At 60.9% G+C, this 25489-nt stretch overlaps 3 protein-coding genes across 9 annotated transcripts in view; 1 reads left to right on the forward strand and 2 right to left on the reverse strand.

Annotated features, from left to right (window-relative positions):
- The first annotated feature begins 7171 nt into the window (after positions 1–7171).
- Positions 7172–8367, forward strand: HES3 (hes family bHLH transcription factor 3). The gene is made up of 4 exons (XM_035716119.2): positions 7172–7231; positions 7341–7436; positions 7546–7627; positions 7998–8367. Exons 1-4 carry the CDS (start codon positions 7172–7174, stop codon positions 8360–8362), a joined length of 603 nt encoding a protein of 200 aa, XP_035572012.2. The 3' UTR covers positions 8363–8367.
- A 1713-nt stretch (positions 8368–10080) lies between these two features.
- Positions 10081–21537, reverse strand: GPR153 (G protein-coupled receptor 153). 6 transcript variants are annotated; one of them, XM_025427327.3, is made up of 7 exons: positions 20040–20407; positions 19443–19751; positions 16650–17117; positions 15815–16244; positions 13498–13690; positions 12804–12988; positions 10081–12665 (listed from the first exon to the last, which is right to left on the reverse strand). In XM_025427327.3, the coding sequence occupies exons 3-7, from the start codon at positions 17003–17005 to the stop codon at positions 12039–12041; spliced, it is 1791 nt and encodes a 596-aa protein (XP_025283112.1). In that variant the 5' UTR covers positions 17006–17117; positions 19443–19751; positions 20040–20407; the 3' UTR covers positions 10081–12038. The 6 variants fall into 6 exon arrangements, with proteins under 6 accessions (XP_025283112.1, XP_025283110.1, XP_048966498.1 ...); XM_025427325.3 differs by lacking the exons at positions 19443–19751; positions 20040–20407 and adding an exon at positions 21251–21537; XM_049110541.1 differs by lacking the exons at positions 19443–19751; positions 20040–20407 and adding an exon at positions 20917–21051.
- Positions 21538–25021: 3484 nt separating this feature from the next.
- Positions 25022–25489, reverse strand: part of ACOT7 (acyl-CoA thioesterase 7) — a 102385-nt gene continuing 101917 nt past the window's right edge. For both annotated transcript variants that reach the window (XM_025427321.3, XM_025427322.3), the window contains exon 9: positions 25022–25413. In XM_025427321.3, coding sequence (XP_025283106.2) covers positions 25315–25413 — 99 coding nt within the window. In that variant the 3' untranslated portion in view covers positions 25022–25314. The remainder of the gene's footprint in view (positions 25414–25489) is intronic.

Here is a 25489-nt window from a genome sequence, read left to right on the forward strand (position 1 = left end):
AAACGGCCGGCGCGGGCGCGGGCGCGGGCCACCCGGGTCCCGGGCCGAGGGGCGCACGCGGGCGTCTGCCAGGAGGCAGCCCCAGCCTGCGGAGGGACCCCGCCCTCGGCCGGCCCCGCGCGGCCCCCAGCCCAGCGGACGCCCCCGGGCGCGCAAGGCAGGAGCGGGGCGGCCCGCGGGGTGCCCGGGCTGCCCCCCGCGCGCGGATGACCGAGGGGGAACGTTGGCCAATGGTGAGGAGCTCAGCCTGCACCACGGCTTTCCAAAGGCAGAATGCGAAACTTTACCGGGCGGTCTTGCGAAAGCAAACGCGCGAGCCTGGGGAAAAGACGGAGATAGAAGCCACAGTTTTCTTTTTTTGTTTTTTGTTTTTTTTTTTAACAGCGGTCATCTCCAGGTGATAGAACCCGGGTGACTTTCATTTTCCACATTGCGCACGGTCAACACACATTTACTTTTTTATTATTTTTATTTTATCTTATTTTAATTTATGATAGACCTAGAAGGAGAGAGAGAGAGGCAGAGACACAGGCAGAGGGAGAAGCAGGCTCCATGCCGGGAGCCCGACGCGGGACTCGATCCCGGGACTCCAGGATCACACCTTGGGCCAAAGGCAGGCGCCAAACCGCTGACCCACCCAGGGATCCCCCACATTTACTTTTTTTTTTTTTTTTTAAATTTATGATAGTCACAGAGAGAGAAAGAGAGAGAGGCAGAGACATAGGCAGAGGGAGAAGCAGGCTCCATGCACCGGGAGCCTGATGTGGGATTCGATCCTGGGTCTCCAGGATCCTGCCCTGGGCCAAAGGCAGGCGCCCAACCGCTGCGCCACCCAGGGATCCCCACATTTACTTTTTAAATCAGACACTGTTCTTGTTTTGAAAGGGTTCCTGTTCTCACCCGGGAGAGCTCACAGAGGGATGAGGAGGAGAAAGGCAAGTAAGCAAGTGAGTGCAGTAAACTGTGGGTGGGGTAGAAGTGGGACCCGAGCCCAGTCTGAATGGAGAGGAGAGAGAGGGATCCAAGGTTAGGAGGCAGCATGGAAGAGAGGCTGGAGCTAGGTCTTGGGGCACTCAGCCTTCTGCTGAAAATGAGAGCAAGGGCATCTATGGAGAGGGAGGGAGCGCGGGCACCAAGTTTGCAGACTCAAGAGGCAGGAGAAAGGAAGCCGGGAGTTGGGATAGGGGACAGGCCCCGGGAGAGGCTGGAGCCCAGAGTAGTGGGTCAGAGAGTCCTGAGACCAAGCGGGCTGTGCACAGCAGTCAACCAAGCCTGCTTCTGAGCCTCTGGCTGCCCCACACTCTTCTGTCCCCACAGGACCTGGCTGGAGGCCTGGCGTTTGAGCAGCTGGGGTCAGGGAAGAATGGGGAGCCTGGGACTGAATCCTCCTCTCTGCACTGCCTTGGCCCAGCTTTTTAAGTTAGGGCAAATCACCTCCAAACCTCGGCTTCTTGTAAAGTAGGGGTCCTAATTTCACCATCAGGTATTGATAACGTTCTGCAAAGCCCGGTACCAGGTTTAAATGATGTTCAGAAGACATTTGCTAAACTGGGTTCCTGGGAATTGAAAGGAGATTTAATGTTTTAAAATCCAAAGTTGCCCAGTTGCAGTGCCACGTTAGGAAGGAGGCATGGGGGATCCCTGGGTGGCGCAGCAGTTTGGCTCCTGCCTTTGGCCCAGGGAGTGATCCTGGAGACCCTGGATCGAATCCCACATCAGGCTCCCTATATGGAGCCTGCTTCTCCCTCTGCCTGTGTCTCTGCCTCTCTCTGTCTCTCTCTCTCTCTCTCTGTGACTATCATGAATAAATAAATCTTTAAAAAAAAAAAAAGTAATCTTAAAAAAAAAAAAAAAAAAAAAAAGGAAGGAGGCATGGTGTACTGCAGGCTGAGACCTCAGGCTCCTGACACTGCCCCCAATTTCTGATGCTCTCACCCAGACTCAGTACCTCTCTTCCAATGCTGGGATGCCTCAGGGACCCTAGAGAATGATCATTGCATTTTCACTCCTGGGAGTGAAGTTAGTCCTGGGGCAGAGAGCTGCCCCCAGGACACTCCTTTTCTGGCCATTGGCATCTGCTGTCCACACTGATTTAGGGCCCTGATTCACCGTCAGGGACTGTCCCTGTTCTAGGGGCACAGAGCAACAGGAAAGCCAGTTAGGTGAGCCTGAGCAACACTTTCTCCTCTGCTCACCACTTCCCTTTAGACCATACATCTCCATCAGCCTCATCTTGGAGAAGGAAGAAAGAGGAAGCAGTCCCCTGCCATGTATGGCCAGATCAGAGGGAAGGGGAATTTTAAGAAGTGCCTGGAGTTGCTGAATCGGTCAGGGAGGGCCCATAATTCACAGAGCAGTAATGGAGGAAAGAGCCAAGTAAGCAAATATATGCATGCACTGGCATAGACCCAGAGAAACAAAGTTACACACAGAGATGGACAGATGCACAGAGAAACAGTTCACCCAGAGGTACGGACAGAAACATATGCAGAGACCTGCATTCCAACCAGAGAGGAAAGCAATCTGATCAAAGAAGTCCATTCTGCATCCTGTTCTCCAGTGTCCTCCCCAGGCAGGAGAACAAGCAGCCCATAAAATTATAAGAAAATAAAGGTGAACTACTCAGCCCTGGGATGCCTCTCTTGCCTTCTTTTGTAAATAAGCATTTGAATGTGTTTTGTTCTTGGAGCTTGGAGGCAAGCACAAAGGGAGCCCTTTCTCATGCAGGAAGGTCCCTCTGCTGGGTCTCCCCTGGGCGCCCCTCCTCCTGGTCTTCGCCCACCAGCTGAGGTAGCTTTCTATCCCACGCCTAAGCAGGGATTCCTCCGGTTCAAAGGGTTCTAAGAACCTCCTTGACTTTTCCAAGTTAAACTTCAGGCTGGGATGAAATCAGACTTCTTTTTCTTAAATGGGGCTCCTTTGTGGAGAGAATGTAGAAGAGGGGATAAAAGCCCGAGCAAGCTGGAGGCAGGTGCAAGGATGAGGCATGACCAAGCACCTCAACACACCAGCTTCCCAGGGTGAGAAGTTTGTTCTTGTCCAAGCTTGAGATAAGCCACGCCGGCCACGTTAGATAGAGTCTGAGAACTGGCCTCTCCCTCCTCCCTGCAGGTGGGCCCCTGGTCAGTTGTTAGAGCAGCTTCCTGGGGCTCCTTGTCACTCACAGGCCCTCGGTCCCATCCACTTGCCACGTGGAGGCCAGGAGGGGCCAGTTCAGGGTAGCTGCAACTCTCCCCAGGAGGGAACACTGATCCTCCAACACTTTTCTTCTCCTTCCTCTGGCCACTCTGGGCTCCAGGCATGAAAGCCCCCTCTCTCTAGTCTGGAAACGGGTAAATGATGCGTAATTTATGAGCACATCAGCCTGAAGTGCATAAGTCATATGTGCACAAAAGGGCCGGGTAAATATTTAAAGATTAGAGCCAGCTGGGGAGAAACACAAAGGGCTGGGACAATGGGGGTCTCTCTGAATTCACTCTCCCTGAGCTGGGCCAGCCCGGTTCAGTGTTGATGCACTCACTGGAGTCCCAGCCTTTGTCCCCTGGAGGGCCCTCTGCGGCCCGGACTATTCGGAGTCCCAACACAGCTAAAGAGAGTTAAACAATCGCAGCCTCTCCAGCCCCATCTGGAGACAATTGGCTGAGTCATTTCAGAGCTTTCGCTGTGTCCCAATAGTTAATTACACGAAGCAATCACTTCATTCCACTTTGAAATGCAGCTGCAGAGACCAACGGTGCATTTCTCCCCACCCCCACCCCCAACTCACCTCACCCTCGGTGGCCTCAGCGGCACTCACCAGTTAGCATTGCTTTCAATGTCTGGGTGCTGCAGGAAGGGAAGGGGCTTTCTCACCCAGGGTGGAGAGGCTACACAGGGCCATTACCCGGGAGGACTGTAGAATATTTGCTCTGGTTCCTGTCCCGGGACCTGTAAACCCCCCTCTCTACCTTCTGCCAGAGCTTAGTTGCTCTGTAATGTTCTTTCTTTTGCCAAAGTTGAGAAAACCAAACGGGGAAAGGAAGAACAAAGTCACAGGCCACTTTTTGCCTTAAATTCCCAAGCCTGAGGAAGCTGAGGGCTCTGAGTATTCCTGGAAGCCCCCAGAGGCCTCCAGAACTATAGAAGGAAATTTTTCCTTGAATGAGCAAAGCGCAGCCTGGGTCTCCCCAGCGCTTTGCCCGAACTTGTGCTGCTTTCCAAGCCCCCCCTAGGGATCCCAGATGCTAAAGATGGAAAAGGAGTCGGTGGCCTACATCCCAGTTTGCATAAGCCCAGCTTCTAAGTTGGTCCATGTCCTTCCCTGCAGCCTGAGAGCGCTTCGCCCTGCTTGCTCTCAGAGAAGGGGGTGGAGGGGGTGCCGCCCCTCCCAATTCGCCTTCCCTATCTCTACACACCCCATTGGAATATGAGCATGGGTAGGACGCTCAGGCTCAGGACTCAAAAGCAGATTGAGGGAGAAATTGGGTCTCAGTGGGGAAGTGGCTGCCCGGGAGCCAGAGTTGTGGGTAAAGTGGGGATTTCTCCGGGCAGGGGGATTGGAATCCGCCCGGGGTTCTGTGCGACCTTCAGCCCCCTTAAGGGCTATTCGGGGTGGGGAGCCGGGCTGGGGTGGGAAACCTGTAAAGCCGGGATGAAATCAGCCTAGCTGTGTGTCTGTGTGTGTATGTGTGTGGGGGGCACCTCAGCCCAGGGACTTGTCCCAGGATGGGGAGAGAGGGGACGTAGGGGCAGGTGCTTGGGGTAGGGGTAGGGGGCAGCGGAGGCGGAGGCCCATTAAATGGGCGGGGGTGGGATTTGACGGCTGCGAGTCCAGCTCGGGCCTCCCCGCCAGGCTCGCCGCCCGCAGCCAAAGCAGAACATTGCGAATTAGCTCATTTTGCGGTCAATTTTCCACTGCTTAGGAAAACACTAAGCCACCCACGTGAGCGGCCCCACCCAGCGCGGCCGGGAGCCCTCGGCCAGGGCTCAAGAGGAGTGATGGCCCGAGGAGGGCAGGATGCCCGGGTGCGGGCAGGGGCGGGCCGCGGGCCCCTTTACGGCAGCCCTAACTCTGGAGAGAGGGCGGGCCAGGAGCGCAAGACGAGGGCCATTAGTTAGCTAATACGCCAGAGTTGAAAGGCGCGGGCGGCGGTTTATGGGGAGGGATCATAATTAGGGGACAAATTGCCCCGCAGCCCGCGCTGCTCGGGAGCGGGGGGCGGGGGTGAGGGGGCCCGCGGAGCGAGGCGCGCGCCCAGATTCCGTGCAGATGTGCAGCAGCTGGAAGCCCGTGCGCGGCGGGGCGCCCGGAGTTTGGCCCCGAGGGGGCGGGCGCGGGCGGGCTTTGTGGGGCCGGCACAATGCCCTTAACACTCGGCTGCCCCCTTTGTGCCCGGCCGCGCCGCCCGCCTGCCCCGCGGCGCCTTTGTACGGGGCCGCCACCCCCCAAGCCAGAGGAACGCACAGAGGCCCATGGGGCCCGGTCAGCCCCCGCGCTTCAAAGCTGCCCGGCGCGTGCCAACGCCCGCCGTCCGGCCTCGGCCCCGCCGCCCCACCGGGGCCCGGCCCGGCCCGGGTCCGGCCCGCGGCCTGCAGCCCAGACGGAAGAGCACCCTGGAGCCGCGGACCACGCAACCTGGGCCTGAAAGGAGGGCGGGGCGCGATTCTCCACGCTGTTTGGCGCTTGAGAACGCCTCTGCGCGGCAGGGCCCTTCACTGCTCCGGGAGGGGGGCGAGTGTCCGCGGAGAAGAAACCCCGGGTCCAGAGAGCCAGGGGGGAGGGGGCCCACCCAAGACCCAGCAATATCCCTTCCCCCTCACGCTGAGTCCCTGCAAAGGCCAATTTGTTTATTCCTCTGCCACAGGGCTCAACTGCACAACTTTTGAGTCCCTGCTTTCTTCATCACCCTCCAGAGCAGCTGTGGGGACCTGCATTGCGTTTTACAAACCCTGAAATGAGGCCCTGCGAGCCCAGTACAGGGTATGAACCCAGGCACTCCTCTGGGCCTCAGCCTGCCAGTCACAGCTACTGGAGTCCTGCTCCTGGGGCCCCACCGGAGACTGCACCAGTCCTGCTGTTAGGCCTAACCCATCCTGGTGTGAGTGCCTCCTCCACTGAGCTCCCTGGGTCCAACCACACCCTGAATAATAAAAAGCGTTTGGGGATCCCAGACCTCCAAGAGCACAGAATGGTGTTCTTCCCATATGATCAGTGGTCTTTCCCACCCTCACCTTACATTTGTTGGGACTGAGAGAAGACTGGTGTAAATAAACTTGCAGGCTGTGAGGGAAAGTGTCAGTGCCTCACATGTCCAGCCTGGAAACCCACATCTTTGGATGGGGAGGCTGTTCTATTCCTCCCGGTTTGAGGCTGTCTGCAGCCTCCTCCCAGCTAGGAGAGGTGAACTGGGGCCTAACAGGGCCCAGAGGGCACATGAGCCCAGGCTACACCTCTGCACGGGAAAACAGACCTCAGCCAGGGGGAGACTGGCCCCGAGGGCGGGCTGCACGCTTTAATGGGACACATGTTGCTGCTTGGCCCCCTCGGGCCCAGCCTGTGCCCGGCTTTGAGCAGCCACAGGCAGAAAATCGCTGCATTGTCCCAACATTAGGGCGGCTAATGTGGCGTTGCCAGCGTGGCCAGAGCGTGAAACCCGCAGAAAGGCCTCGCTGGCGGGTCCTCCCTGCTTCCGCATCTTCATCAGGCCCAGAGAAGCCCGGCACTTTGTCAGAGTCATTAGTGGGGCTCAGAGCCTGCTGGGCTGAAGGACATTCCTCGGTGAGTGCCCCCCCAGAATGTTGGAGATGAAGGAGCCTAGTAAGTGGGCCTAGTGGAGGCTCAGTACCTATGGACACTAGACAAGGGGACTGGACAGGGCACGGAGGGATGTGTATGGGAGGGGACCCCAGACTAAGGGAATGATGAGGGATAAAGGAATGAGAGGGATAAAGGAAAGACTGAGAAAGGAGAATTAAGAGTCCCTTGGAAGAGAGGAGGGTTCCTGGAGGTGAAAATGAACCCGGACTGAGAGAGGGGGTCGGGCAGAGGGAGGTGGGGAATTTCACAGTGCATTCCCCCCCCCCCATCTCCTCCCCCTCGGGGTTCCTCGAGTCCAGAAGGGCCTCATTGACATGTAAACGAGGAGCCCCTATAAAGGCGGCACTGCCTCCCACAGGCGCAGATAACGACAACATGGGCACTAAGCCTGGGACCCAGGGCAGCTCTGGTGGCCATGCCGGCAGCTTCCGCAAGGTCTGGGGGCCCTGAAGGGCACAGTCTGGGGACCCTGCCAAGCCGGGGGTGGGATGGGACTGACGTGGAGAGGACTGTGGCCCTCCCCTAAAATGCCACCCCTCCACAGATCTCCAAGCCGCTCATGGAGAAGAAGCGACGGGCACGCATCAACGTATCCCTGGAGCAGCTGAAGTCATTGCTGGAAAAACACTACTCACACCAGGTGAGATGTGGGGACCTGGTGAGGTGGGGGTGATACAACCCCCCCACCCCTAACCTCCTCTCCTCCAAGTTGGACTGCCCCGCTAAGAGCCTTTTCCACGGATCTGCAGATCCGGAAACGCAAGCTGGAGAAGGCAGACATCCTGGAGCTGAGCGTCAAGTACATGAAAAGTCTTCAGAACTCGGTGCAAGGTGGGAGGGCACCCGGAAGGGCAGGGTGAGGAGCTGCGGGGTGGGGATGACTTGGGTCAGAGCCACGGACATGACAAGGCCAGATAAAGGAAAAATGGATGGAGAAGAAAGCTGAGGCAGTGGGCAGCTGGGGGAGGAGGGGGCCGCAGAGTGCCGGAGGCAGGAGGCTGCAAAGACATTGCAGACCCGTGCAGTTGTGATCCGGGTGGGCGAAGATCTGGACCCTGGGAAAGAAATTCGGGTTGCCTGGTTCCTCCCCTTCCTCCCTGCCACTCTTCCTCCCCGTCCCCCCCTTCCCCTTCTCCACCGCTCCTCCTCCCCTCCTCTTCCCTCGCCCTCTCATTTCTCCCGTCCGCCCCCCTCCCCCCAGGGCTCTGGCCGGTCCCCGGCGGAGTTGAGTTCCCGTCGGGCTTCCGCAGCGGCCTGCCCGGCGTCAGCCAGCTTCTGCGGCGCGGAGAGGAGGGCGGCGGCGGCCTGCGCTGCCCCCTGGCGCACGAGCGCGCAGGTGGCAGCACCATGGACAGCGCCGGCCGGAGCCCCGAGGCCGCCGCGCCGCTCGGGCCCTGTGCCCCAGCCCTGTGGGGCCCCGCTCCGGTCCCCGGCGGCTCCGGTCCGCGGCTCCTCTTCCCTGGGGATCTCCCCGGCCCGTCCTCCAGCGTCCCGGGGCCGCAGCCGGCGCCTCGCCAGTGCACCGAGAGCCCGGGGCCGGGTCGGGGCGTTTGGCGGCCGTGGTGAGGGCCCGAGCGGCCTCGGACTCAAGGGGGCCCTCGTCTGGCCTGGGGACGCAGAGGCCGGTGAGGGCGCGCCCGCGGCGACGGCGGGACCCCAGTCGTCGGCCCCGGCCCCGGCCCCGGCCCCAGGCAGGGGCGGCTGGGAGGGGGCCGCGTGCCCGCGAACGCGAGGACACACACGGAGCCGCAGGGGGCCGGGGTCCGCCCCCACCGCAGCCCCACCGACTCAAGCCAGACCCCCGTCTCTCCTCCCCACCTTCTCGCGGGGCTGGGAGGGGACGTCCCGGGCCGCGCCTCGTTCCCAGGGCTCCCGGCGGGCAGCCCGCCCCCCCCGCCCCCGCCCCCGCCCCGCAGCCTCGCCGCGGTGGGAAGGTCGCCGTCGGCAGCGGCGCAGAGCGGACCCCTCGCAGCGAGGAGAATCGCTGCCCCGCCCCGGCCCATTCAGCCGGCCGAGGACGCCCGGTTCCCACCGGCACAAAGCGAGCCGGGTCCCGCCCCGCCGGCGAGGGGCCCCCGGCCCGCCCCCACCTCGGACCCCCTCGGACCCCCTCGGCTGCCGCGGATCCCCACCCCCTCCGCACGCGGCGCGGCCCACCCGGCCCACCCGGCCCGCCCCGCCCCGCCCCGCCCCGCCCGAAGACCCGCCCCGAGCGCTCGGAGCTGCGCCGCGGGCCCCGCAGGATGCTCCGCCCACCGCGCGCTTCGCCCGCACCTCCCCGCGCGCCGCCCGAGGGTCCCCGCCTCCCGACCTCTGGGGCAGCCGCCGAGCCCGCGGCCCTCGACAGCCTGCCCCCGTTTGCGCGTCCGAAAATGAGGTCACGACTGTGCTCGGACTCTAGCCCGGGGTCCCGGTTCTCAAGGACCAGCCTGGGGAGGGGGAACGGGAATCCCGCGCCGAGCCCCGGAAGACATCCGGGCACTTCCAGCTTGAAATCCAGAACGCAGACAGGGCAAACCTGTGAAATGGGTGTAAAGAGACCGTGAAGGTCCAAATTTCTCCCACGATGCCGACTTGGGTGCATCTTTTGAGCTACAAATACCGACTTCTATAAAACATTTCTCCTTTAGGAGGGCCCCTGCTTTGCCTGTGTGCTAAACCGGTTCTGGTTACACTGCGAGGAGAGGGCGGCCAGGCTCCCCCACTCCACCCATTGGGCTCTCTGGATGGAGCACGGGCGGGAAGGGGTCCCGGCTGTGGCGGTCTGGGGGGAGGCCTCTTGGGTCTCGGCCCCCTACTGCGCGGGGCGGGCGGACGGGGGCCCGGGACAGCCGCCCTCATCCCTCTGCTAGCCACTAGGTGGCGACATTACACTGCGGACCCAGCGCGCGGCCTTGAAATTCCTACTCCGGAGGCGGCGAGCTGCAACCCCCCACCCCACCCCGGCCCGGCCCTACGCTTGCCCTCCTGAACCAACCAACCCCCGCAGGGGCTAGACGCCCCTGAGGCCATAGCCATATCTGGGGCCGAGGCTACCAGCTGCACTCCCAGGGCTTCTGCTATTAGGGCTTTGGGGGCACACCCTACCTCTCCATCCCGTTGCTGCTCCAGGCCAGCCTCACTCCCTGGGTGGGGCTGCAGCCCTTGCTTAGAAAAAGGGCACCACCCCAAAGGGGGGCACACTAGGAGGAATTTGGGCCCCAGAGAGGGAGACGTTTGGGGGCAGATGGCTAGCTCTATTCTAGAAAAGTGTGTTTTCATGAAACCAGCCTTGGAATGCCAGGTGCAAATCATAGGAAGTTTTTATTGTATTCTGTACAGAAAAGAAATGCTCAGTTGTCAAAAAACTACAAATGTATCCCTGGCTCTAGGTGGGTGGTGGTATGAAGACCGAGCTCCCTCCCCTGTGAGCCTAAGGTCCTGCTGCTTATGAACGCAGCAAATAAGCCTGGAGGCTCACAAAGTGTGAGAGGGAGCCCCAGGGTCCTCCGTTTGGGGTCCTCTATTTTCTTGTAAAAACCAGAACTGGAGGGACTTTGGGGTACCATGTCTCCCTGCAAGTATTGCCATAGGATATGAAATACACAGAGTAAAAACCCAATGTGACAAATGGGCCAGCCTGAGCGAGGGGCGGTAGGGGGTGGGGGTGGTGAGATGCAGAGAACCGACACAGTGGCTAGCTGATGATCTCTGCCCCCACATGACATGTTGGTCCTTGAAGGCACAGCAGCACTGGCCAGAGGTGGCCCCTCCCATGGCAGGGGCTGTACTGCAGTTTCCTGCCTTGCTCACCTGTGGCCAGCTCATCCCTCCCACGTTGCCCGGCAGCCAGGGACTAGCAGGGCCTCTGAAACAGAGCTGGATAGGCAGTCTCCTATTCTCACCCCTCCCAGGAGCCTCTCCTGGGGCCGGGTGAGGAGATAGGCTTGGCCACCAGAGGGTGGGAGGGCAATGCTGCAATTCCAGGTTACAGAGCAGGAGGGAACATACTGCAGGCAGGCTGCGTGCTGGCCCTGGAATCCGCTCCAGGTTTTTCTGGGCAGGGGCCATTGTGTGGAGGCAGGGGCCAGGACAAGACAACCTCTGCATTGGCCTGTCATTTCAGCTCAAGGTCACAGTTGTTCCTGGACCTCTGCTTAGCCTGATTCTAGGGTCTCTCCATGGAAGACCCAGGCAAAGCCAAGCCCCAGGCCCCAGGGGAGATCTGCCCAGAAGAGAGCAAAGAGCCCTATCCCCCAGGGTGAGGTAGGACTCTAAGCAGGGACCAGGCCTTAAGCCTAGAATCTGGGAGGCCTCACCCCTTCCCTGGGGCATCAGGATAAGGAAGTCCATTCTTCCGTTGCTTCAGTTCTTTCAGATCATGGAGCCACGATCTTCATGGTGAGAGTCACAGAGGTGGCTGAGAGTGATGAGGGTGGGGATGCTAACAGTGGTAGAGGTGGGTGATGGTGCAAAGTGTTGTGCTTTAGCTGGGGTGTGGGTGGGGTAAGTTCCTGGGCGGGCCAACGGCACTGAGAGTGGGAGGCCCCAGGTGCTGAGGCCACAGCAGGCCGCACACTGAAGAATTACCCCCACAGAGGACCCACAGAGGGCCCTAGATACTCTCACACTCTGTCCCTTCAGGGGCCGGGGCACATGGACCAGGAGACTTCTCCAAACAGTCCTGAGAGTTAATATGGTCACCTGCTCATGACAGATGGGGAAACAGAGGCAGAACTGGTGAGCAGGAACACCTGCTCAAAACAGTGTGTTTGGGCTCCAAAGACCCCTGTGCTTAGAGACCCTCTGTACCCTGCCACCCCCTGCTAAGGTGAGACAGTTACAATGCAAAGTGGAAAGCAGGCGGCAATTCTGGGTTTTGTGCTGTCTGGTGGTGGCCCTTTCCCCAGACTCCCTGCGGCCCACCCCCATCCCCCCCAATCCCGCTGCCTAGGGCTGGGCGAGGCACATAGGGGCGTGCAGAGCTCGCCTTTACCCAAGCCGAGCCTCACTCTGCCCCGTGATGCGGTGCCCGGCAGCTGCCACCCTTCCAGGCCGTGGCCCATGGCTCATGGCTCAGTCACGCAGGGAGGGCTGGCACACGGCCAGGCGCCATGGACGGGCCCCGCGTGGTGCTGCCCGGGACCTGGCCTGGGTCAGCGTTAGCATCTTTGGTGCTTTGGTCCCTGTGGGCGGCCCGGCCCGCCGGGCGCGCGTGGGGAAGCGCGGGCAGGCCCGAGGACGCGGAGCCCGCACGCAGGCCCTAGGACGCGGAGCCTAGCGAGTCCGAGTGCAGTGTGGCGTAGCCCGAGGACTCGGAGGGCGAGCTCAGGAAGCTGCTGGTGCTGCCGCCGGGCTCGCCCCACGGCGCGCTCAGGCCGCTCCTCGGGGGCCCCGCGTGCGCGTGCACAGCCGGGCGCAGCCCCGGGCCCCGCCGCGCGCCTCCGCCAGGGGCCACCGCGTCCTCGGGCGGCCGCCGGCTGTCGGGGAAGGGCCCCGGCGGGGCGGGCGGGCGGCGCGGGGCCCGCGGCTCGCCCTCCAAGGCGGTCAGCGCGAGGGCGTCGGGCAGCAGCGAGGCGGAGGCGGAGCGGGCGCCGGGCCCGGGGCGGAGGCGCGGGCCGCCGGGGGGCGAGGCGCGGGCGCGGCGCGGGCTGCCGCCGGGGCCCGGGGGGCGCAGCGACAGCAGGCTCTCGGCCGAGCGGCGGCGCGGGCGGAACGGGGGCGCGGCCTCCGCGAAGGCTGCCAGGCTGGCGCGGCGTTGGTCGGGCGCGGCGGGCAGCACCAGCGCGGCCAGGTCCTCGCCTGAGCCCCAGCGCGGCAGGAAGGCGGGCGGCGGCACGGCGGCCCACACCTCCGCGTCGTCGTGGGACAGGCGTCGCGTGGGCGGGACCTGTCAGGACGGGCGGGGTTAACCCGGGCTGCCCTCCTGGAAAACGGGACCGACGCGGGGCTCAGAGGCCGAGCCTGGGGAGAGGACGGCCCACACCCTTTCGCCCCTGCACTTTCAGTGTCTGGAGCCCTACCCTACCTGCAGGTACTGCTTCTTGTCCTCCTGCAGGGGCCGCAGCGGGTAGAACTGGGGCAGGTCCCCCTCCAGGGCAGAAAGCTCATACTTTGCCATCCTGTCCAGGACCACAAAGTCCCCTCCGTAGCTGTAGTCAAGGGAGTGCTCCAGCACCAGGTCCGGGGGGATGCCACTCTCCAGGCTGGTATCTGCAGGATTAGGCAAAAGCTTAGGGCCATGGAAACCTGGGGGCATCAGGGAGTGAGTTCTAGGCATCCCTAGAGACATACACAGGGCAGGGGGCTGGGTTCAAATCCAGCACTGCCACCTTTTAGCTGTGGGACAGGGGAGATCACCTGGGCCAGGTTCCTCCTCCATGGGATGGCACATGATGTTACCTGGTACAGAGCAAAGGCTCAACCTAGGGTAACACTGTTACTGCCGGGGCGAGCCAGCACCTGGGTCTGTCTGCAGGAGCCCCCCAGGGAACCCTAAGGGTGGAAGGCCTGTGGAACACATTCAGTCTGGTGTTCACAGATACTGCCTGGGACAACGAGGCTGGAGAGGAGCATACCCCACCTAGGTCCCATAGGGGTTCAAGCACATTTGAGAACGTGGTCACCTCAGTGTCATGGGGGTGGGTCACCTGACAGCTGTTATCCTGCTAACCTCCCCCAGGCACCACTCTCCCTAGGGGCCTCCCCCAGGCTATCCTCACCATTGTCTGAGTCCTCATCATTAGCCATGAGGGCCATGCACTTCTCCCAGACGGCTTTGAGGTCCGCGCGGTAGCGGTCGCAGGCCCAGAGGAATATGGGCAGCAGGAGAGCCTGGGCTACCGAGCACCACAGCACACACAGCGCCATCCAGGGTGCCGAGGCATCCGCCCGAAGGCTGCTGAAGCTCACCACCTGTGGGCACACAGCTCGGCCTGGCACCTGGCAGCAGCCCTGTTACACAGCCTCGCCTCCCAGCCTCACTTCTGCCTGCTGGAGGAGGGGCCCACAGACCCGGCTAGAGGCTCTTGTGCAGGAAAGAGCCAGAGTGTGAGCAGAAGTCCCTGTCCAGCAAGAGCTGCTGGCTGCCAGCATGAGCAGCTACAGCCCCATGTGTGCACGGACAGCCCTTCACATGGTACCGGGCAGCAAGGGCGGGGGCAGGGTCTATCCACCCCTTTCTGGGAAGAGGAAACAGGCTTGGAGAACCAGGTCTCTTGGGCAGCCCGGGTGGCTCAGTGGTTTAGCACTGCCTTCGGCCCAGGGTGTGATCCTGGAGACCCAGGATCGAGTCCCACGTCGGGCTCCCTGCATGGAGCCTGCTTCTCCCTCTGCCTGTGTCTCTGCCTCTCTCTCTCTCTCTGTGTCTCTCATGAATAAATAAATAAAATCTTTTTTTTTTTTTTTTTTAATGATAGTCACAGAGAGAGAGAGGCAGAGACATAGATAGAGGGAGAAGCAGGCTCCATGCACCGGGAGCCCAACGTGGGATTCGATCCCGGGTCTCCAGGATTGCGCCCTGGGCCAAAGGCAGGCGTCAAACTGCTGCGCCACCCAGGGATCCCAAATAAAATCTTAAAAAGAAAAAAAAGAGAGAGAGAGAGAGAGAACCAGGTCTCAAGCTTCCCAGTTCAGGGACTTTCTTGCCATCCTCAATCCTCTCTGGGCTTGTCCTTACACCAGGGGTGGGGTGGGGAGGGGGGTGTCTAGGCCTTGGACCTCAGAGGAGAATCAAAGTAGTTTCTGAGAATCAACCAGGAAGCCTTTGGGTCACTGTCCAGGGACCTTCGCTCCTCCTGTCCCAGGAGAGTTCATTTCCCCACCCAGAGTGACACTAAATTATTCCATCAAAGCAGAAATGAGTATGATACACTCATCACACTGGTTCTGCTAAGTGAGCCCGTGTGACCCTCAGAAAGGTGCTATACCTCTCTGGGGCTCAGTTTCTTGGTCTGTGAAATGGGCCAAGGACACCCCATAGAGTGAGGTAAAGATCCCAGACATCATATGGGGCCTGCAGCATGGAGTGGGTTCCATAAACTGCACCCCCTTCCATGCCCTGAAGAGAAACTGGGGAGACTCTTCCTCCACAGCTGTCCCCTTCTGGCTCCATGATTTTATACACACTCCTTCTCTCCATCAGCTTAGGCTAGAGACACGGGCTCCACTGCACACAGAGTCCAGTACCTGGGGGAGGGTACTTTGTGTGCCAGGCCCACAAAGGGTGGGGGCACAGGTTGCCTGGGCCTGTATCCTGAGTATGTCCCCTGATTATGAGGCTGCCATCCCATCTGCCACTTTCTGCAGCTTGTGTGTTTTTTTTTTTTTTAATTATTTATTTATTTATTTATGATAGTCACACACAGAGAGAGAGGCAGAGACACAGTCAGAGGGAGAAGCAGGCTCCATGCACCGGGAGCCCGACGTGGGATTCGATCCCGGGTCTCCAGGATCGCGCCCTGGGCCAAAGGCAGGCGCCAAACTGCTGCGCCACCCAGGGATCCCTGTTTTTTTTTTTTTTTTTTTTTTTTTTGCAGCTTGTGTCTTACAATGACTCTAGAGACACAGCCCTGCCCAGCTGCTGCTTAGACAAAATCACTGGCTGGTCCTTGCCCCAAACCCCTCCCGATCCAACTCCAGACCTTCCAGGGGGTTGGGCTGGAGCCCCATGGGTACAAGGGCATGACTACTGAATGGAGTTTATTCTTGGGCCAGGTGGACATGTTACTTCACCTTCCATACCCTCTGCTTTGAATGGCCTCACTCTGGTGAGGAATGTCTCCTACAGTGTGCCAGAAAAGATCCTGGGCCCCACAGTCACCGGACAGTCCTCATCCAGCTGCCTTAACTCTAGGTGGGTCATGGTCAGGGCCACTCTGAACCTCAGTTCCCAAATCAGTAAAATGGGGATGATAATAATACTGCCTGCCCACCCCCAGCCCAGGACTGGATGCCTGGAGCATGCCCAGCCCCAGGGCTGTCCCAGAGTCCACATCCCTGACAGACTCCCATCTCACCCACTGAGACAGTCTCACCCACCAGCACGGGGAAGCCCATGAGGCAGTCATAGATGATGACGATGGTGGCCACCAGGCCCGTGATCTGCAGCGAGGTTTTGGCAGGCTCAGAGCCGTCGATAGAGGAGCGACGCTTGCCCTGCGCATCCTCCACCACGATGGTGGGCACGGTGAAGGCTCGGTGGCCGGCCCGCGGCCCCACCTGCACAGCCAGTGTCTGGAAGAGGGCGATGGCTGTGCAGACCACACCCATGGCCACACTGCCACCCACCAGCAGCAGGAAGCAGACGCCGAAGCCCAGGCCGATCTCAGCCACGATGAAGCGGCAGCCGTGAGTGTAGAAGCGCTCACTCGTGTCGTGCCAGCCGACGGCAGGCAGGGCAGACAGGATGAAGGACACCATCCAGATGCCCATGACCGTATGCACTGCCTGCTTCTTGGCGTTGCTCAGCCTGGCATGAGGTGGGGGCAGGACGGAGGTGTCACTCATAGGGTCTTCCTAGAGCCCTGGGGTCCTGCAAAGGATCCCCACTGCCCTGGCCCCCTGGTACATCATCACTATGGCACAGCCAACAGAGGGGGGCCTGGTCCCTTGCACAGGGGATCCTCATGCATGGTGGCACACATCCCTCTCACTGAGCATTTCTGTCCTGGATGCTGTGGACGCCCATGCACACACAGGTGTGCAGCCCAGAGCAGCCCTTCCTCAGCTTCCCTGCCTGCCCCCCACACAACACAGGTGTGGGGCACTGTCGTCACCCCGGGGTGTCTGTGTGCACAGGTATGCCAGGTGGCCTTTGCGTTCACTGCCCACACATCCCCCTCTCTAAGAACAGCACATGTGCCCAAGAGCTCACCGGTAGTTGACGGGCCATCGGACCATCCACATGCGGTGGTAGGAGAGGGAGGTGACGGAGAAGCAGGTGGCCAGGGTGAGGGTGTAGAAGGTGGAGACAAAGACCTTGCAGAGGCCTTCATTCCACTCGTAGTCGGGACGCTGCCGCCGTAGCTGCACCACAGCATAGGTGGCAATGGGCACCGAGACGTTGAGCATGTGGGTGGCCGCAAGCGTACACAGCAGAAACTCCAGTGGCTTCCACTTCTTTTGCTTGGCACCCACGCTCAGGATGCCCCAGGCATTGGCCAGCAGAGAGAGGCCTCCACATGCCAACCAGCCCACCGCACTGCCAGGCAGCCGCCGCTCATCACTCATGGTGCAGACAGGAGCTGGCCGGCAGCTGAGACATCCTCATTGGGGGCAGGCCTTGGCTCAGAGCAACAGCCCTCACACGTGGTGGCTCAGAGACATCAGGGACCGCGAGCATCTGCAGTGGGGGAGAAGCCAGTGAGTGTTCAGACAGTCCCTCTAGCTACAGCGTCAAAGCTCTTGTGGCTCTTTGCAGTGGGAGATGGAGGGGTTCCCTGATGCACCATTACTGGTGTGGTCCTGGCTTGGGCTGGGATGCTTTGCCCTCCTGTCTACTCCAGGGCCTCTAGCCCATGTCCCTGGCACCCAGGGAACACAGACAGGGGTGCCTGAAAAGTGCTAATATGCTCCCTCCCACCCGTTCCTGGCCAAGGTATGGAATCTGGGTTTGCTTCTGGGGCAGCTGCATCCTCCAGGAAGCAGCCAGGCTGGCACTGCTGGGCTATCTTGCTCCGGTGCCCTAGCCCTGCCCGGGAACCAACACACTCACCCTAAGTATCCCAAATCTCACACAGCCCACATGATGCGTCCCCAGGGAACATCAGAGGCCCTTATCTTAATTTGTCCTACTTCATTTGGCCAAATGAGGACATGCCTTAGAGGGTAAGCCCCCTAAACCTCCCTGTGCAAGAGGGGTGATCTGAAGACTGACCACTTCCATGGCCATCTTGGCAACAAGCAGCCTACTCTGTCTGGGCCCATCACCTACTGGCTCTGGCTTTCTGTGGGTGGCCCAGGCACTGCCACAGGCTGGCATTCAAATTAAGCTCCATCATACTAGCTGTGTGGCTTGAGCAAGGTCCCTACGCCTACATCCTCTGTAACGGGGACGATGATGATTCTTCCAAGAGGAGGCTGGGGTGGACAGACACATCTTTAAAACCCTGGGGCGGGGATCCCTGGGTGGCGCAGCGGTTTAGCGCCTGCCTTTGGCCCAGGGCGCGATCCTGGAGACCCGGGATTGAATCCCACGTCGGGCTCCCGGTGCATGGAGCCTGCTTCTCCCTCTGCCTATGTCTCTGCCTCTCTCTCTCTGTGACTATCATAAATAAACAAAAATTAAAAAAAACAAAACAAAAACAGAAACAAAAAAACCCTGGGGCAAGTATCACACAGAGATGCTCTGGGGAGGTGGTCATTATTATGCTGTGGATGCCTTGGACAACATGGGCCTGTAGAAAGCCAAAGGGACCAGACCTTGACCCCAAGGAGGAACTGCCGATAGCTTATGGCCATGAGCCAGGGACACAGGATGTTGGGCGGAATGTACAGGGCAGAGAAGCACTCCTGCTGACATGCCAACAGCCAGGCTGTAAGTCCCTCCCTCCCCCTTCCCTGCCCAGTAGCCCCAAGCCACACCCCTGTGCAGAGTACTGGCTAGTCCCTCTGAGGTGAGGCCCCACAATAGGCCTCTCTGGCCATAGCCTAGGGAAGGCAGCACGGGAAGAAGTGCAGGCCTACTGTGTGCTCTGCTGCACTTGGCCATTTTTACTTGGAAGCCTGTTTAATTTTACTGCTTGTGATTCTCTTACCCCCAGCACTTATGAGCACCTACTGTACCAGGCACAGCCATGTGATTCCTCAGGGGCTGTTACCTAGCTTGGAATGGACAGGCCACTGCAGGCCCCGGGCTCTCGGGGCAGGGGAAGCAATACTTGGTCCTGCTGTGACACCCCTTCTTGTCTTGTTCAGAGTTCTTTTGGTCTGTCTGTGGCCTGAACCCCAATACCAAAGGACCTCTCAGGGATGAGTCTCCTTCATCTCCGTGCCCCTGCCATGGGCCTGCCCAGACCCCTGACCTAGGGGAGGAGTCTTTTCTGGACTGTACCACTGTTCCTTAAGGGCCTCCTAGGGAGTTGGAAGGCTTCTGGGGACAGGGAAATACCTTCCCAAACATTAGCCTTCTGCTTACAGAGCCTCCTCTTCTCCCCTCCTCGAGATCCAGTGTGGGTGGTGGGGTGGCCCCATCGGACCCTCCAGCCATTCCAGTATCCAGCAAACCCCTCCAACCTCAGCATACAGAGGCCACATGGGGTTGAATAAAGAGCTGCTGGACTCCACCTCTAGCTTGCCAGGCAGTTACTGACTCAGCTGGGCCTCGTTTTACTCATCTGTAAGCTGGATGCGATACCTGCCCGGGAAAGTGCTATGGGTAGTAGACAGCTATGCCATGGGATGGAGCCAAGCACACAGTAAGCGCTCAATGAATGCTTGCCAGGTACAAATCTGTACTACAGCCCTCTCATCTCACTGAACTCTGCTGCCCCTTAAGGGCCAAGCGGCTGAGCTTGGGGGGTGTGGGTAAGCCTCAGACGTGTGGGTAGATACAGTCACTCCAACCAGAACCTGGGACAGGGAGCTTCAGGGTGAGAAGGCCACAGGGCCTCCCAGGGGTCCAGAGCAGGCAGGGTGTGGGTGCTGCTGTGGGCCAGAGATTGCAGACCTCAGAGATCTTTACACTGTCAAACAGGAAGCCGGGTTCAGCATGCACCTGGTAGGCCAGCATCTCTTTCCACCCGCACTGGGTCTCCTTGGCTGTCCCACTCGGAGGCAGTCCCTCAGTACCCCCAGTGGCTCTGCCTGACTCTGTAACCCTGTGCCCTGTTGATCCCTGGTGGAGGGTGGTGGGGAAGGGGCCACAGGCTGGAACTGGCACAACCTCTCATGGTGCCGGGTCTTCCCCTTGTCTGGCCTACCCATGTCTCGCTGCAGGGAAAGGCTCTAGGTCTGTGGGCAGGAGAACATGCCTTGCCTGGAGAGGGAGGAAGCAGTGTGAACTAACCTCTCAGTTAGTGTCCCCAGAAAGGTGATGTGATCAACACTGACACTATCCCCATTTTAAAGACAGTCAAGTAAAGACAGCGTTGGTAAAATCATTTGCCCGAGTTATGAAGTGTCTGAACCAGAACTCAAACCCTACTTGGCTGACATCAAAATCCTGGCTTTTCAAACCCAAGCCCAGACCCTAACTAACCCACACCCAAGCAGGAACAGGCATCTGTCCTTCCTTGAACTGAGGTTGCCTTTCTCAACTCCCTACCCCTGCAGGATGGGTCCTGCTGTCCCCACACTGATCCACAGCGACACAGGGTGGAAAGGCCAGGGCTAGGTTTGGAGTCTGTGACTCCGGAGAGCGGAGGTGTTGGGATGGGGGAGGAAATGTCACCGCGGAGTTAATAGCAAGGTCTCCAAATGCACAGCGAGAGGGGCTCCCAGTGCACAGGCACTGGGAGACCCCTTCCCCCGGGCTGATCGCGCACCAGCAGTGCATTCTCCGCAGGGAGCAGCAGCCACTGAGGGCCAGACCCAAGCTGGCCTCCAGCCAGTGCTGGGGGAGGGGGGACACCCAGGTGTCGCCACCCCCCACCCCCCGCGGCAAGTTTCTCCCGCAATACTCAAAGTGTCCCCGCCCTGCATTTCGGGTTGGGGCTTCCTGCGTCCCGCCCCCCTCCAACGCCATCCTGGGACCCTCCTCCCCTCCCCCCACAGCACATCGCAGGGCCGCCTGCAGGTGTGACGGGCGTGGCACCTGGAGGCCCCAGGACTCCCTCCGCAGGGTCTGCGGGCGGGCCCCGGCGTGACGTCACGGCCCCCGGCCAATGAAGCCTCGTTGCCCCGGGGCTCTATTGCGCAACAAAGAGAACCGAGAACTTGAAAGGATTCCCCGGGTTCCAGGCGGGCGCCGCTCGCGCGGACCTGGCCCCGGGCGCCCCACCCCCGTCCCGGTCGCGCCCCGCCCGCGCTGCCTCCTAGCGGCCCCCGGGCCCGGACCGCGGCCGCCCAGGGCGGGGCTCAGCGCGGTCCCCCGCGTCTCCCGCAGGCCCCCCGCCCCCGCCCCCGCCCCCGCCGGCCCTGCGGCGCCGCGTTTCCACACTCCCGCCCGGCCCCGCGCGGACCCCGGCCCTACCCGGCCTTACCCGGCCCTACCCGGCCCCGAGGGCGCGTCCGCGACGCGGGCCGTGAGCCGGACGCCCCAGCGGATTGCTCCGGGCGGGGTGGGCCCGGGCCCCCGACTGGCCGCCCCGCTCCCTGCAAGCCGCGTGGCCGGGCCGGACGCGGGAGTGGGGGAGGGACCGAGGAGAGGGAGGCCGGCCCCGGGGAAGTTACCCCGGAGGTGCCCCCGTCGAGGGCGGGAAGGCGGCCCCTCGGACGGACTCCGGCGGCCCCGCCCCGCCCCGCCCCGCCCCGGCCGCAGCGCTCCGGCCGCGGGTCCTTCCAACCCAGCGCACCCCGGGCCCCGGCGGCGCTCACCCTGCGTTCGGGCGCCCGGGGCTCCTGCTCGCCGCTCCCGCCTCCCGCTCCGGCTTGGCTCCCGCGCTCCCAGGCCGAGCGCGGGCCGCCGGGGGCCGCGGGGGGCGCTGGCGGCGGAGCGGCCCGCGGGCCGGGGCATTCTGGCGGCGCCGCCGGGGCCGCGCCTTCCGCTCGGCTCAGCTCCGCCCGCCGCCCCTCGCGCCCCTCGCGCCCCTCGCGCCCCTCGCGCCGCCGCCGCGCTCGGCTCCCGCCGCTCGGCTGGCTGCGCTCGGCGGCCGGGGGCGGGGGGCGGAGCAGGGCGCATGCCTCCGCGCCGCCCCGCGGACCGCCCCGCCCCCGCCCCCGCCCTCGCCCTCCGAGGCGCGGGCCGCCGCCGCGTCAGTCTGTCCGTGCGTCTGTCGGTCCCTGGCCCCCGCCACGCCGCCGCGGGACTGAAGCCGCCTGGGGAGGGCGGCGACTCCTGGGACCCCGAGCTCAGCCGCGGCCCTCGCTGCCGTTCCGCGTCGGCCCAGGGCCCCGATGTGGCCTCCAAGCCCCCTGGAAACGGGAAGGCCCGCAGCTCCGCGGGCTGGCGGGGCAAGGGGGCCGGGGACAGAATGGACTGGGGTTGGGGGCTCAGGGAGGCCTTGCCGGAGTGAGCCATCTAAGGTGAACAATGGGAATGGAGGAGAGGTGGGGTGCCTGAGGATTAGTGACTTCCAGGAACTGGGGAGTCTCTCAGGATCGAGGTTGGGGCAGGGAGAGGTCAGGTTGGGCCAGTTAAGGATTCACATTTATCATGGGGGTGGTGGTGGTGGGAGAGTAGAAGGGAGGAGGAGGATTCCACCCCGGAATGGTGAACCCACTGCAGAGGGCCGGGTGGTTGCCCCTACGCGCACGGGCTCGGAAATGTTCTCTCAACCTGGAACCCAGACAGTGCAGCTGGGAGAGGCCAGGCCTTCAACCTAGAACTCCTGGTGCCCCACCTCAGGAGCCATACCCCGCTTTAGCACTTCTAGCAGGGGCGTAGGCTGCCACCCATGGATATCTAGGGGGAATTCTATCAGTGCCCTTGACAGAGGCCTCTGGAGTCACAAGAGAGAGACTGCTGGCACCTTGGTCTCCCATCCAGGCAGTGGACGCTGCCGGTCTCTTCTAGGATGCCCATGATCACATCCACCCTGGGCAGAGTGCCTGGAGTCACTTCTGGGCTGCTTGGCCGGGCACCGCTCTTCCCAAGCACCTGGGGAGTATCTGTAAGTGCATAGCCGTGGCTGGAGGAAGGGGGCACCTGTCCAGACAGGACCAGACCCAACCCAATGCAGCCAATGCTGCTTATACCACTCCACTGCCTGGCTCCTGCGCTCCCCTCCCCGCCGTATATCCCAGGGAGTTAGGAACAGCTGTTAGGATACCCAGGGTAGGCCTTAGGGTCAGTCCTCTGAGGTAAAAGTGAAGGTGTTTGTATCCAGACACTCAACAGACTGGTTAGTGGGGGGGCCTTGGGCCATATGCTCCGTGTGTGTGGCTTCTGGGCAGTCAGGACCCCTAGTGAGCCCTCCATGGATGGGCCAGCTCCCTGACCAGGTGGCCCTGGTTATAAATAGCCACGGAGGGGGGGGGCTGGCAATCAGGTGTGACATTTCTTTTTCAAATATTTTATTTATTCATGAGAGAGAGAAAGAGACACAGGCAGAGAGAGAAGCAGGTTCCATTAAGGGAGCCCGACGTGGGACTTGATCCCAGGTCTCCAGGATCACACCCTGGGTTGAAGGCGGCACTAAACCGCTGAGCCACCCGGGCTGCCCTTTTTTTTTTTTTTTTTTTTTTTTTAAGATTTTATTAATAGAGAGAGAGAGAGAGAGAGAGGCAGAGACAGGCAGAAGGAGAAGCCAGCTCCCTGTGGGGAGCCTGATGTAGGACTCGATCCCGGGTCTCCAGGATCATGCCCCGGGCTGAAGGCAGGTGCTAAACTGCTGAGCCACCCAGGGATCCCAAGTGTGACTTTTTTTTTTTTAAGTGTGACATTTTATTTTTTTTTATTTTTTTTATTTATGATAGTCACAGAGAGAGAGAGAGAGGCAGAGACACAGGCAGAGGGAGAAGCAGGCTCCATACACCGGGAGCCTGATGTGGGATTCGATCCCGGGTCTCCAGGATCGCGCCCTGGGCCAAAGGCAGGCGCCAAACTGCTGTGTCACCCAGGGATCCCAAGTGTGACATTTCTAAGGCAAACACAGTGATCTAGTCAGCCCTAGGCTTTGGCCATCTACTGCCCTGCCAGCAGAGGGCAGCCTGCCCTGGGTGTTAGGCCCCCAGCACCCTTCCTCCAGCACAGCTCACCCACTGCTGTCTTTACCAGTGTCCCTGTCCTGGGCTCGGCTGGCTCTGGGGCAGGTGGAGATGGGCCTCCCATGGTTTTTCTGAGGGCTTTGTACAAAACGCTTCATTAGCCTGGGCTCCTCCCAGCTGCCCTGGGAAGCGATTTTAGGTACCACCTGGCTTGCCCAAAGCCACACAGATGAGTAGCCAAGCCAACCCTGAGAAGGATGTAGATGCCCTGGTGTCCACTTTCCCTTGGGGAACCCAAGGGCTCAGGCACTGTTCTGGTTTGACAGGCCATGGTTTGGCTGGCTGGGGCTGGGCTTTCTGCTGGACCTGAAGGGCAGGACTCCCAGTGGCCCCCAGCCCAGGACACCACCCATGGCCTTCAGGTCAGCATGGGCATAGGTGGAGCTGGGGCGGCTGAGGGGATTGCTGCCATGGCCTCATGTGGCCTATTCCTTCCCCCTGCTTCTAGGCAGGAAATAACCCTGTCAGCTGGGCTTGAGGCCTGAGACGGATTCCGAAGCTCTTGGTGGGTGTTTCTGCACACCTGGAGCTGCATTCTCTCTCTCTGGGCCCGAGGGAGCCCCGTGTGAGGCTGCAGCTGTTGTGGCCAGTTTCCATCTCCAGGCTTCCAGGATAAGCCTGAGTCGGGAACATTCTCTCACCACCAGGTGTGCCTGGTGAAGGAGTCTTTCTCAGCCGTGGGTGGGGGTGAAGGACTGACCCCCCCTGCCCTCCTGTAGTGGCCTTGGTGGCTTGTCTGCTCCCCAAGGCTGCTGGCCTAGGTGGATGCACAGCCTCATCTCACACATGCACACATGTGTGCACAGACAGGGTCACAGATGTGTGTGCACACACAGCTGTACATAGGCACCATTCACACGCACTGCCCCTCAGACTCACACCCCACAAGCCTTTCCAATGATCCCTTGTCCTGAGTATGTGGGGGTTTGTATGACGGGCACAGGGGCCCTGGCACCAGCTGGGAGGCTCCTTCTAGCAGAAGGAGCTAGACCTCCTGCCTCTTTCTCCAGAGCGCCAAGGTGTCAGAGCTGCTTCCATGAAAGGCTGGAAGGAGCGCCAGGGCAGGGCTCCCATATGCTGGGCATGCTCCAGTCAGGTGGGCTCAGCTCTCTCTTGAGAGGCACCTCCCTGAGTCCTTGAAAGCACCTTCCACCCCCAACTACGGAAAGGCCACTGGAAGCTCAGAGCTAGCATCCTGCGTAGGCTGGAGGGACGGTAAGCAGGGTGCTGGTGTCTCCAGGCCAGGATGTGGAACCAGCCCTGGGAGGGAAGGGGTGTTCTCTCCAGCCAGCAAGTCATGGGGCAAACCTGAGTTCTGGGGTATGCAGGTACTGGCACCCTGGGGGGTAAGGGAGGGGTGGGTCCGTGAAGCCTCTGGCCCCTGCATCCTGTGCCCAACAGGAAAGCAGCCCCAAGACAAATGACCACCCAGGACCAACGTCCAGCCAAACAGCAGCTTTATTAGTGATGCTGGATTCTTGACACACCAACAGTGTGCACGCAAGTATTCCCTAGGGAGCCTCTGGAGGCAGGGACAACACTGTAGCACTTACACAGGAGTGATAGAAATAAAGCTTTGGTGTGTAGGTTTTCAGGAGAGCACAGGTTAACACTGCAAGACGAACACTTCACACAACACCAGCTCTCAATGTGGATTGGGTTTTTGGCCAAGGGGGTGAATTCTAAGTGACGAGACATTGGGGCCACTCCGGGGCCCGGCGTGAGGATGGCCTCTAGGGCTGGGGCTCGGCCCGGCCCTGCCGTTTCGCCTTCATCTGCAGGTACCGCCCTTTGCCTTCCTCAAAGCGCTTCTTCTCGTCCTCGGTCTCGGGCTGTGGACCACACACACAGAGACAGACAGGTTAGACCGGGGGCCAAGGCCGGGGCCCTGCCCCAGGAGGACTCAGA

This window comes from Canis lupus, chromosome 5, assembly GCF_003254725.2.
Source record: "Canis lupus dingo isolate Sandy chromosome 5, ASM325472v2, whole genome shotgun sequence".
Lineage (NCBI taxonomy): Eukaryota > Metazoa > Chordata > Mammalia > Carnivora > Canidae > Canis > Canis lupus.

Excerpts from the sequence above, each read along its gene's own strand:
- GPR153 (XM_025427325.3), bottom strand. The coding sequence starts at position 17,005 with ATGAGTGATGAGCGGCGGCTGCCTGGCAGTGCGGTGGGCTGGTTGGCA. Across the intron at positions 13,691-15,814 it reads TCATGGGCTTCCCCGTGCTG|GTGGTGAGCTTCAGCAGCCT; the intron begins GTGGGTGAGACT and ends GTGTGCCCACAG. Across the intron at positions 12,666-12,803 it reads ACAAGAAGCAGTACCTGCAG|GTCCCGCCCACGCGACGCCT; the intron begins GTAGGGTAGGGC and ends CCGTCCTGACAG.
- HES3 (XM_035716119.2), top strand. The coding sequence starts at position 7,172 with ATGGGCACTAAGCCTGGGACCCAGGGCAGCTCTGGTGGCCATGCCGGC. Across the intron at positions 7,437-7,545 it reads AAAAACACTACTCACACCAG|ATCCGGAAACGCAAGCTGGA; the intron begins GTGAGATGTGGG and ends ACGGATCTGCAG. Across the intron at positions 7,628-7,997 it reads TCTTCAGAACTCGGTGCAAG|GGCTCTGGCCGGTCCCCGGC; the intron begins GTGGGAGGGCAC and ends CCCTCCCCCCAG.